The 12,739-nt window shown below is 48.2% G+C and overlaps 2 protein-coding genes across 2 annotated transcripts in view; both read left to right on the top strand.

The window, feature by feature from the left end:
- LOC140265376 (uncharacterized) overlaps positions 1-7,276 on the top strand; it is a 56,047-nt gene extending 48,771 nt beyond the window's left edge. The window contains exons 2-3 of the mRNA XM_072361292.1: positions 4,961-5,023; positions 7,270-7,276. Of these exons, the coding sequence (XP_072217393.1) occupies positions 4,961-5,023; positions 7,270-7,276 (70 nt within the window). The remainder of the gene's footprint in view (positions 1-4,960; positions 5,024-7,269) is intronic.
- A 328-nt stretch (positions 7,277-7,604) lies between these two features.
- On the top strand, positions 7,605-11,739 carry LOC140265375 (olfactory receptor 14C36-like). Its single transcript, XM_072361290.1, has 4 exons — positions 7,605-8,420; positions 8,942-8,945; positions 9,833-9,993; positions 11,683-11,739. Exons 1-4 carry the CDS (start codon positions 7,605-7,607, stop codon positions 11,737-11,739), a joined length of 1,038 nt encoding a protein of 345 aa, XP_072217391.1.
- Positions 11,740-12,739: the final 1,000 nt, after the last annotated feature.

Here is a 12,739-nt window from a genome sequence, read left to right as displayed (position 1 = left end):
GAAGGTAATGACAAGTTCAGACCATTCGCAGAGATACTCCTCCTGCTACAATAGGACATGATTTCATTCTCCTACAACAGTGTACATTTAGCACCATTAGTTGCATTTCATTTCATGTCGTTCAGCATTCCTTAAGCAGAAGCAGCATTTGGAGCTCTAAACTTCCTCTTATTTTATTATATTATCCCATCTCCCTGGATATTTTCATCTGTTTCATGTCTCATATCCTTACCCCAACTGCTCTTACAACTCCAAACCCAGTCACTGTGCCTTTCAACTTCAGTTAGAAAAAGCTGCCTGTTCCCAGGTTAAGTGAATTATTCATGTCTGCTGAAAATGATGATCATTTCAATTGGTTCCATGCTTTGAGAAAGAGGAGACTGACAGCACATCATGTGTGACTGTTCAAAAAACAAGCAATTGATTGATTAAAAATTCTCAGAGCTGTGACAGCCCCTTTTAGATTTCTTCCACCAATTTTTCTCCCTTCCCTCAGACTAGGAAATAGAAAATCCCTGACTTGGCTCTCCTCTTGCAACGCACCCTTACAAACATTCAGTTGTGCAGTGGAGCTGTGATTTCCCTGCCACAGGCAGCAGCTGTGGCAGCAGAAGCCCTGCCGGGGGACTCCTTCCCCCCACACATCTCCCTGTGCACAGAGGGTCCCTGCTCTGCAGGGCAGCCCTGGGCACCGGCCTGCAGCCCCGTCTGCACAGACTGCAGCCGTGCTGGGATACGCAGCCCTCAGGGCTGTGCTTTCATACTGCAGAATGGAAACCCTCAGCTAAAACAGAAGTCTTTTTCCCCTGAAAAGAGACATGCAGTGCCTGAAGCCAGTTCTGCTTCAGAACTATCCGCATTTAGTCCCGCATTTAGTTAACCCTCTTTGAATAGCATCTACATGGTCTGCAGTGAGACTTACCATGTCGTGATCTGTGAGCAATGCTCCTGCACTGAGCTCACAGCCCGCTCTGACCGTTCACATCCTGCAAGCTCTCTCCCCTCTCTCTCCTCTCTTTCTGTCACCTGCAGGCTGTGCTGTGCACAAAAGCTGCTCCTGGGCACAGCTGTCTCTCTGCAGCACTGCACATTTGTATGAGCTCCCTGAGTCCCAGGAGCCCAGCCCAGCAGAATAGGATGACATTTTCATCCTTCCCACTCGTCTCCCCTGAGATATCCCTGGGTCCTGATGGCCAACAGCTCCTGAAAGTCAACAGCATCATGACTGTGTCTAACTCATTTCTTGTACAAATTTTCCCAGTGAAAGACAAACCTCAACAGAAGCGGAATGGACATGGCATGCAGTTGACCACTGTGTTTTAGTGTTCATTCACTTGCAACACTTTTCCTGCTGTTTGTTGGCCAAAAACAAAAGGAATTCTTTCATGGACCATGTGTTTCTGGTTCTCTGTGGAAAGCTAGTTGGAGCTGGTGCAAATGAATTTTAACACTGAGCGGGTGAATGCAGAGGAGAAGATTGATATGAAAAAAAGTGATGCAAGTCCCATGGGGCCAATGTGAGTAGAAATAGGGTGGGGAGGTTGAGGAGGACATTTGCCCACACAGTAACAGAATAGAACTCATTGGGAACATTCCGGATTGATACCAGTTGCACAGTGCTGCTTTAATGACTTGTTTAAACTCAAATATAAATAAATAAACAGTAAACGACTGCTGGCTTCGGCCACTTTAAGCTCTCTCCATATTGCTCTCTATTTTGCTGTACAGGTTCTGAATACCTTAAGATGATGACAGGAAGGCACAAGGCTCAGGAGGCTCTTCAGGTGATAATGGGCCCCAGGCGATACTTGATGCCAGGTCCGTCAACCTCCAGTGCAGAGAGAAGTTTGCACAGAGTGCTCAACAAGACAAAGGCAGAAGTAACAGTGAACTTTCTTGGAGTATTAATGGGCCACTGAGGGACACTAACAAGCAAGCTTCCCCAGGGACTTGTTAGAGCAGATAATTGGAAGCCATGACTACAGGCAGGCAAAGGCACTGGCATGGTGGCTCTGATGCTGAGAAACCCCTGCTTTTTCTTATGAAGCAGAAAGGCCAAGCCCTGATCCCCAGACCCTTGGTAGAGAGAACCTCATGCTGACTAAGGATCCTTCCTGGGGCAGTGGGTTGGAGGTCAGTATGATGTTAAATGAAAGACATGGGGACAGAAGATCCCAGGCTCTGCATGGGCTGCAGGGACACTGTGAGGTTCATGTCCCAGCTGTGCCCCGTGTCTCATGGCAGGCTGTGGGATGTGAGAAGGGCCCAGTCTGAACAAGCAGTCAATCCCAATGAAACTCTGAACTTCAGATCTCTCAATTCCAGTGCCTTCCTTTACACACCCTCCAATAGTTAGACGTCCTTTATGTTCTTCAGTGCCCAGAAGTGCACCCAGTGCTCCAGGTGAGGCTGAAGCAGTGCAGAGCAGACAGGGACAAACCTTTCCCTCACTGACCTGGTAATACCTTGCTTGATGCGCTCCAATTGACTGCTGAGCTTCCTGGGTGCCTGGGCACACTGCTGACTCATGTTCAATTTGATGCTGACCAGGAACCCAATCTTTTCAGTCAGACACTCTAGTGTCCCATATCCAGTCAGTGTGTATGTCCAGGGTTGCTCCTACCCAGGTGCACAATCAGGCACTTGTTCTTGTTATGCTTTATGCACTTGGTGCTTAGGACCAACTGGTACCCACTTCTCTGACTTGTCCACATCTCTCTGCAAGTCCTCTCCACCCTCACTGGACGCAACAGCACCTCCAATCAGCAAATTTGCTCAGAACAACTCCAAGTCCTGCATGCAGGTCATCTGCAAAAACATGAAAGAGAAGTGGCCCTAAAATGGAGCCCTAAGGAACCCTGATAGTGACCATCTACCTGCCCGATGGATCCCATTGACTGTAATCCTTTGGGACTGACCTGTTGGCCAACTGCTCACCCACTACATTCTGTTTCTGTCTAGCTGCATGCAGGACATTCTGTCTAGAAGGATGCTGTGAGAAATAGTATCAAAAGCTCTACTGAATTCCTCAAGGATTTCATCCATTTTCAACTGGATTACCTTGGTCAGCTAAATGGATAACCGTGTCATAAAAGGACCTGAAGTGAAACAGGACCGTCCCCTCAGGAACTTGTGTTGGCTGCGACCAATGACAGAATTGTCTTTCAGCTGTTTTTCCATAACTCCCACCACCATTGCCTCCATAATTTCACCAGGCACTGGAGTGAGACTGACAGGTCCATAATTGCCCATGTCATCATTCTTGCTCTTCCTTACAAGGAGACAACATTTACCAGCTTCCTGTCAATGGGCATGGCCCCAGAGTTATTTAGTTGCAATTGAAATGAGAGCCCAGAGCAAATTAAGGTGTCATCAGTGAAAGAACGTACATGTGCCATAGCTTTGCAATGCCTTGAACTCCAGAGTATGCCACGGATGGAGCAGAGAGGAAGGCCTGCCTCTTCTGTTGTGACCTCCTCCATTTGGTAAGCAGAATAACACTACATGATACATGGGGTCTGTGACTCTTCCCTGCTCTTCTCTGCTCTGCTCTTCTCACAGAGGAGTGGTGCGGGGTGTTGCTCTCATGTCAGTGCAGATAAACTCACTTTCCCTTTAACTCCTTTTCCTCTGTAAACTATTCCACTATTTGTACCCTCATTTACACTTCCACACACCCTCAAGTACACTTCAATATGCCATCAACAATTACACTTTCTTATACCATCAAAACAGTTTGTCAAACAATACTGTTTTTTAGATCCATATACACCCTTACTACCATATAACTTTTCCATTAAGGGTCTGTATTATTCAGTTATAAACACCAGAACCAGCATTGATTGGCCCACCTCTCTCACACAGTTCCTTGCAAACAGAACATAGTATTACGTAAATTGGTTGACACTCATTAAAAAAGAAAAATAATATTTATTTATTTATTTATTTATGTATAAAGTATGTTATGAATAGAAGGAAGACTAGGGAGACTGTGGGTCCCCTACTAAGTGAGGGGGGTATTCTGGTAATGAGTGATGCTGAGACGCTGGAGATACTGAAGGCATTCTTTGCTTCTGTCTTCAGTGAAAATGATCTCCCTTAGGAATCCCAGACCCAGTAAGAGGGTCTGGGGAATGGAAGACTTGCCTTTAGTCAGGGAAGAGGTGGTCCGTGAGCGCCTAGGCCACACCAATGTTCATAAAGCCATGGGATCTGATGGGATGAATCCATGACTGCTGAGGGAGCTGGCAGAGGTGATTGCTGAACCGCTCTCTATCATTTTTGAGAGGTCTTGAAGAGTGGGGGAGGTGCCTGAAGACTGGAGGATAGCCAGTGTCACTCTGGTCTTCTCAAAGGGCAAGAAGGAAGATCTGGGTTATTACAGGCTAGGCCGCCTCACCTCAGTCCCTGGAAAGGTGATGGAACAGCTTGTTCTGGATGCCATCTCCAGATAGCCGGAAGAAAAGGAGGATATCAGGAGTAGTCAGCATGTGTCCACCAAGAGGAGGTCATGCTCGAACAACCTGGTAGCCTTCTATGACTTTTTCACTTGCTTGGTCGACAGGGCGAGAGCGGTGGATGTAGCCTACCTTAATTTCAGCAAGGCATTTGATACTGTCTCATATGACATTCTTACAACAAAGCTGAGGAAGTGTGGGATAGATGAGTGGACAGTGAGGTGGGTTGAGAACTGGTTGACTGGCAGAGCACAGAGGATCGTCGTTGGCGGCGCAGAGTCTGGTTGGTGACCTGTAAGTAGTGGTGTTCCCCAGGGGTCAGGGCTGGGTCCAGTCTTGTTCAACATCTTTATCAGTGACCTTGATGAGGGAACAGTGGCCACCAACATCTAGTTTGCTGATGATACGTAGTTGGGAGGATTGGCTGACACGCCTGAAGGCTGTGCTGCCATTCAGCGAGACCTGGACAGGCTGGAGAGCTGGGCGGTATGAAACCAGATGAGGTTTAACAAAAGCAAGTGTAGAGTCTTGCACCTAGGAAGAAATAATTGCATGCACCAGGACAGGTTGGGGGATGAGCTGCTGGAGAGAAGCTCTGCAGAGAGGGACCTGGGTATCCTGATGGACAACAGGTTGGCCATGAGCCAGCAGTGTGCCCTCGTGGCCAAAAAGTCCAATGGCATTCTGGGGTGCATGAAAAAGAGCATGGCCAGCAGGTCAAGGGAGGTGATCCTTCACCTCTAAACTGCCCTGGTAAGGCCTCATCTGGAATACTGTGTCCAGTTCTGGGCTCTCCAGTACAAAAAAGGACAGGGATCTCTTGGAAAGAGTTCAACAGAGGTCCACAAATACGGTGAAGGTTCGGAAGCATCTCCCCTATGAAGAAAGGCTAAGTGAGCTGGGTCTGCTTAGCCTTGAGAAAAGAAGACTGAGAGGGGACATGATCCAGGTCTATAAATATCTGAGGTGTGGGGTCAAAGTGGCAAGACCAGGCTCTTTTCAGCAGTGTGTGAAGTCAGGACAAGGGGTAATGGACAGAAACTGGAGCGTAGGAAGTTCTGCAAAAATGTGTGCAAGAAGTTCTTAATGGTGAGGGTGACTGAGCACTTGAACAGGCTGCTCAAGGGGGTTGTGGAGTCTCCTTGTCTGGAGATATTCAAGATGGACACCTACCTGTGCGCCTCCCTGGTGTTCCCCAAGGGTCTGGTGCTGTGGCCTGTCATCTTCACTATCTTTATTGGTGGTGTGGATGAGGTCATTGGGGGCATCCTATGTAGGTTTGTGGATTACACCAAATTGGCTGGGAGTGTGGATCTGTCTCGGGTTAGCAAGGCCCTACTGAGGAATCTGGACAGGCTGGAGAGCTGGGCTGAAGCCAATAGGATGAGGTTCACTAGGCCAAATGCCATGTCCTGCACTTTGGGACCTGGGATGGACTGCTCAGGGTGTTGGTGGTGTCACCGGACCTGGAGGTGTTCAAGGAATGACTGGATGTTGTGTTGAGGGACATGGATTAGTGGGAGCTATTGGTGGTACATGAACAGTTGGACTGGATGCTCTTTAAGGTCTTTTGAAACCATGGTGATTCTATGATTCAATGATATTGTGTCCTTCTCTGTGTGCCCTTTTAGTTTCAGCAAACACTCTCTGGGAGGACTCACCACATGTCTGGAACTAGTCACTGACCACTAGAAATCTGGTGTTAAATTCAACAGATTTTAATGTACTGTCATGATGCTGTTGTCTTTCAGGAACTGTTTGCCATGAGGATCCAGGGACATCTCAGGGGAGACAAGTGGGAAGGATAAACATGTCATATTCTTCTGCTGAGCTGGGCCGGGCTCCTGGGACACAGGGAGCTCTTAAAAATGGACAGGGCTGCAGAGAGACAGCTGTGCCCAGGAGCAGCTCTAGTGCACAGCACAGCCTGCAGTTAAAGGAAGGAGAGGAGAGAAAGGGGAGAGAGCTTGCAGGATGTGTACGGTGTGAGCAGGCTGTGAGCTCACTGCAGGAGCATTGCCCACAGACCATGACAAGGTAAGTTTCACTGCAGACCGTGCAGCTGCATTTCATAGAGGGTTAACTTAATCTGGGACATCCCATAGCAGATCTGGCTGCAGGCACTGCATGTTTCTTTACTATGGAAAAAGCCTTTTGCTCCAGCTGAGGGCTTCCGTGCTGCAGTATCAGAGCACAGCCCTGAGGGCTGCATGTCCCAGCACGGCTGCAGGCTGTGCATGTGGGGCTGCAGGCGGGTGCCCAGGGCTGTCCTGCAGAGCAGGGTCCCTGCTGTGCCCCAGGGGCTGTGTGCCGGCTATGGGACTCTGCCGCCTGCCAGGCTCAGCACTCAGCCTGCCCGGGGAGCTGTCCAGGGTGCTGCGGGGAGACGTGTGGGGGGAAGGAGCCCCCCGGCAGGGCTTGTGCTGCCACAGCTGCTGCCTGGGGCAGGGGGATCACAGCTCCACTGCACAACTGAATGTTTGTAAGGGTACTTTGCAAGAGGAGAGTAAAGGCAGGGATTTTCCATTTCCTTTTCTGAGGGGAGGCAGGAAGGATGGGCGGCAGAAATCTAAAAGGCTGTCAATTTTGAGCACAGCTCTGAGACTCCCAAATATTTCTTCAATCCATTGTTTTGTTTTGGTTTTTGTTTTTGTTTTGTTTTTTTTTTTTTGTTTTGTTTTTGTTTGTTTGTTTGTTTTTTGTTGTTTTTGTTTTGTTTTGTTTTGTTTTTTAAGCAGTCACACAGAATGTGCTTTCAGTCTCTCCTTCCTAAAAGGATAAAGTCACTTTAACTTATCATTGCTTTCTGCAGACATTAATAGATGATTTGTCCTGCAAACTGTCTGATTTGTCTAAGACAATTTGAAGTGCACAGAAGCTGGAGCTGGGGCCTCGAAGAGCAGCTGGAGTAAAGAGGAAAATATCCAGGAGGCTGAAATGTGATCAGGAAATGAGAAGAAAGGAAGAGCACACTAACCTTCTATATGGTGAATCTCATGAAAAGTAAATTCAAATTCTGGAGTTAAATGAACATTTTCCAAAGGGAAAGGAGAACTTTTATAGTATAGCAGTACTGTCTCTGAGATTGATTTGGACTTGTCATTATCTTCTGCACTTCGAACAGGACTCCAAGCCCAGGAACAGCAGATGCCCAACAGCAGCTCCATCAGCGAGTTCCTCCTGCTGCCACTGGGAGACACGCGGCAGCTGCAGCTCCTGCACTTCTGGCTCTTGCTGGGCATCTACCTGGCTGCCCTCCTGGGCAACGGCCTCATCAGCACAGCCGTAGCCTGCGACCGCCGCCTGCACACCCCCATGTACTTCTTCCTGCTCAACCTGGCCCTCCTCGACCTGGGCTGCATCTCCACCACTCTCCCCAGAGCCATGGCCAACGCCCTCTGGGACACCAGGGCCATCTCCTACACAGGATGTGCTGCACAGGTTTTTTTCTTTCTCTTCTTCATCTCAGCAGAGTTTTCCCTTCTCACCATCATGTCCTATGACCGCTACGTTGCCATCTGCAAGCCCCTGCACTACGGGACCTTGATGGACAGCAGAGCTTGTGCCACCATGGCAGCAGCTGCCTGGGGCACTGGGCTTCTCTATTCCCTGCTGCACACTGCCAGTACGTTTTCACTGCCTCTCTGCCAAGGCAATGTTGTCAACCAGTTTTTCTGTGAAATCCCCCAGATCCTCAAGCTCTCCTGCTCAGCCTCCTACCTCAGGGAAGTTGTGCTTCTCTTTTTTGGTGCCAGTTTAGGCTTTGGCTGCTTTGTTTTCATAGTGGTGTCCTATGTGCAGATCTTCCTTGCTGTGCTAGGGATGCCCTCTGAGCAGGGAAGGCACAAAGCCTTCTCCACGTGCCTCCCTCACCTGGCTGTGGTCTCCCTCTTCCTCAGCACTGCATTTTTTGCCAACCTGAAGCCCCCATCCATTTCCTCCCCACTCCTGGATCTGACAATGGCACTTCTGTACTCAGTGGTTCCTCCAACACTGAACCCTATTATCTACAGCATGAGGAACAGGGAGATCAAGCACGCTCTCATGAAGGTGTTGCAATACGCACTGTTCCAGCTTCAATAAATTGCACATCTTCCTCACATGATTCCCAGTGATGGTTCTTTATGTTTTATGCGTCTTTGACTGTTTGATTGTGTTTGATATAGCAACCCACAAAAAATGTCATTGAACATATAAATAAAAATTTATTTCACTTCTTTCCCACCCAATTTCCGTTTTCTCACTCCAAGAGCTCATGTAAACATGGAACCAGATTCCCCGAATAGGTTAAGAGGTAAATAAAATCTTTCAATATAGACTTTCCTTAGCTCTTCTCTCTTCCTGCCTTGTCTGGTTCTGGGGGAGGTACTGCCACTGACAGCAGCACGACGTGCTCTTTTCATTCCTGCCCCATTTACACTACCACAATGCTCTCAAGTCCTCTCATTTGTGCAGGCCTGAAGGTCTTGTGTGTCTCATGACAGTCCTGTTGTTTCCACAGCAGCACTCCAGGACTTCAGTCAGTAGCCGGCAGTATAAACAGCTGTGTCAGAGCTGGTCTCCTTGCAGGCACTGCTGTAACAAGAGGGCCCATTCAGAGCAGGACCAGAGAACTGGAGGCCTCTTCCAAAGTTGGTGTAAGGAATATACCTCAGGAGCTGCTCCCTGAGAAGGCCACAAGATCTTTTGGTGCTCTTCACTGCGTGACCAGGTCAGTTTCAAGAGTGCCAAGGAGATCTGTAAGCGACTCAGGGCAGTGCTGTGGTTTAAAGTTTATGGGTTGAGATAAAGAGAAAATGGATAATAATTATAGCAAATGTATTTATACATATATAATATACTTATTATATTTTCAAATGTATGCAACAGATGCAGTTGCAAACAGATATGCATAGATACTGACACGTATGCATATCTATTGCAAGTCCAGGACTTGTTGCAGGGGTCTTAACAGCCTCAGGGTTCACTGTAGGAGCTGAAAGGGCTGTCGGGTTGTTGCAGGAGTTGGAGCAATTGCAGAGCTCATTGCCAGAGCTGGAATCACCACAGGACCTGTGACAAAGTTGGAGCAGCCACTGGGCTCATTGGAGGGGTTGGAGCGGCCACAGGGCTGTACCTCCTGGCACAGTGCACCTCCCAGCCTCCTACCTCAGGGAAGTTGTGCTTGTCATTTTTAGTGCCAGTTTAGTCTTTGGGTGCTTTGTTTTCGTAGTGGTGTCCTATGTGCAGATCTTCCTTGCCTTGATGAGGATGACTTCAGAGCAGGGACGGCACAAAGCCTTCTCCACGTGCCTCCCTCACCTGGCTGTGGTCTCCCTGTTTCTCAGTACTCTCTTTTATGCCTACCTGAAGCCCCATGGATCTGATGGTGGCAGTTCTGTACTCAGTGGTGCCTCCAGCAGTGAATCCCCTCATCTACAGCATGAGGAACCAGAAAGTCAAGGATGCAGTATGGAAAGTGATTACCAAATGTGTTTCACAAACATTCGACTGCCCGTCTTTTGGAATTCATGACATGAAATGCAGCTTCTTACTGGTGCAAACTCTTGGTTTTCTTTTGATCAACTTTTGTAACTGTAATGTAGTAAATCTTATTCTTTTTTTTTTTTTTTTTTTTTTTTTTTTTTTTTTTTTTTTAATACTGTAATATTTTTCACTAAAACATCATTACTCAAAACAGTTCCTCTTTAACTTGTAACTTCATAGTGTAGCCCTGATGCACTGTAGATAATGAACCAGGCTCTCTGTGAACCTTAACAGAATAAAGGACGTGCAGTGACTCTGTCTGTCCTCCTTCTTGTGAGACATTTCTGGAGCTGTCGAGGTCGGATGTTCTCAGAATCCCACAGTCCAGCAGGAAGCACACGGCTGTTCATCACACTGTGTGGTGACTTCATCCTGCAACAGCTGATGGGCCATCACTGGGCTCCTGGCTGGGGTCTGTGCTTTGAGGTTCACGTCTGTCAGTGCCTCTGTGTGGTGGTGTTGTGATTTCTGTTGTCGGTATTCCACAACAGAACATCATGCAGAAGAGTGGCACTCAAGGATTTAATATCCTCTTTCTGTGTTACCACCATTTGGGGCATTTTGGGTTCCTGGCGGGGGGTGTGTGTGTGGGCTTAGCATCCCTGGAGGACTTGGTGTGAAGAGGAAGCAGGGTGGGACTCCGGACTGGATTCCAGCCGCTCTCTGCCCTGGCTCCTCATGTTCTGCGTCAGAGTTGCACATACCTATAATCAATTAAGGGCATGGATGGAGATACCTGCCTGGTCCCTGTCCATCCTAGTTCATGTAACTGACAATACAGTGTTTGGACTGGTCTCCAGGTGCTCATCCCAGTTCCTTATGCATGCTTAGGGTGCCAGCTTAGGTACCATGCTGTCAGTCTCTCTGAATGCATTCCTTGAAACTGTCATTTACATTCTGTGGGGGAAGCCTTCCCCAAAACTGGAGAATGCTGAGTGGTGCAGAATATGGAGAGGTTTAGGAGAGAGCTTAGTAGTGTGTGGACACCCAGTGTCATGGGATTTTACTTTTGAACAGCCGTGGGACCCTGAGAAATGAAACAAGTATCTGAGTAAGGGATGGTGCAGCTCAGAAGGATCTGAGGAGGAATGTCGACTCTGGGCCTTAGCTTATGCTTACTGAACTCTATATAATACTACTGTGGAGAGAGTTTCAAAAATTGACCCAAACCAAAACGGGAAACCTCCAAGTGGATCTTGGTCAATCACAGCAGGCATCAGTATCAGTGTCAGTTGCCCCTGTTGTCATGGTTTTGTAATGTTGCTGTCAATATTCCACATCATAACATCATGTGCAGTATGGGTCATTAAAAGGTTCATACTCCAGTTCCGTGGAATAACAACGTCCCAAATACTCAGCTCTCAGAAGAAATCTACGTATCCCAGACGACTTCGTGGCCAGAGATAAGTCATGGGAGGAGGACGTATATAATCTTGCTCCCAGGCTGGAGCTCTCTCCCTCTCAGACTCATGGAGAGTGGGAAGTGTTCCAGCCGTGTTGCCTAGAGTTCACAGTAGGCCTCTCGGTTTTTGGGCACTTTCTCTCTCTGTTTTGTTTGATTTATTTACCTCAATCATATTGTATTATATTGTGTTATCTTGTATTCCGATATCATTTTTAGTAAAATAAGTTTTCCTCCTTAGATTGCCGCCGCTGTTCTCTTTTCCCATTCCCCTTTTCCTTTCTATTTTTGGGCCAGGGGCCCTACGGGGCAGCTCAACCCCCTCCGCCACAGCAGGTTCCCTACACCAGGTAGGCTGACACAAGGCCTCCAGGCGGGTCTCGAATATCTCCAGAGATGGAGACTCCACAACACCCTGGAGCAGCCTGTTCCAGTGCTCCATCAACCTTACCATAAAGAAGTTCTTGCACACATTCGTGTAGAACATCTTATGACCGAGTTTCCCCATGTCCTGTCTCCACAAACTGCTGAAAAGAGCCTGGTCTCTCCACTTTGACCCCACACCTCAGATATTTATAGACCTGGATCAGGTCCCCTCTCAGTCTTCTTTTCTCAAGGCTAAACAGACCCAGCTCACTTAGCCTTTCTTCATACGGGAGATGCTCCAGGCCCTTCACCATCTTTGTGGCACTCTGCTGAACTCTTTCCAAGAGATCCCTGACTTTTTGTACTGGTGAGCCCAGAACTGGACACAGTACTCCAGATGAGGCCTTACCAGGGCAGAGTAGAGGCGAAGGATCAACTCCCTCAACCTGCTGGCCACGCTCTTTTTCATACACCCCAGAATGCCATTGGACTTTTTGGCCACTAGGGCACACTGCTGGCTCATAGCCAACCTGTTGTCCATCAGGATACCCAGGTCAATCTCTGCTGAGCTTCTCTCCTGCTACTCATCCCCCAGCCTGTCCTGGTGCATGCAATTATTCCTCCCTAGGTGCAAGACTTTACGCTGGCTTTAGTTAAACCACATCTGGTTTCTTAACGCCCAGCTTTCCTGCCTGTCCAGGTCATGCTGAATGGCAGCACAGCCTTCAGGCGTGTCAGCCAATCTGTCCAATTTCATATCATCAACAAACTTGCTGAGGGTGGCCATTATCCCCTTGTCAAGTACACTGATAAAGATGTTGAACAAGACCAGACCCAGCACCAACCCCTGGGGAACACCACTACTTACAGGTCCCTAACCGGACTCTGCACCACCAGTGACGACCCTCAGTGTTCTGCCAGTCAGCCAGTTCTCAACCCACCTCACTGTCCACTCATCTATCCCACACTTCTTAGGCTTTGTTATAAG

This window comes from Excalfactoria chinensis, unplaced genomic scaffold, assembly GCF_039878825.1.
Source record: "Excalfactoria chinensis isolate bCotChi1 unplaced genomic scaffold, bCotChi1.hap2 Scaffold_85, whole genome shotgun sequence".
Lineage (NCBI taxonomy): Eukaryota > Metazoa > Chordata > Aves > Galliformes > Phasianidae > Excalfactoria > Excalfactoria chinensis.
Note: the sequence above shows the minus strand (reverse complement) of the source record. Positions and strands in the feature narration are given on the sequence as shown.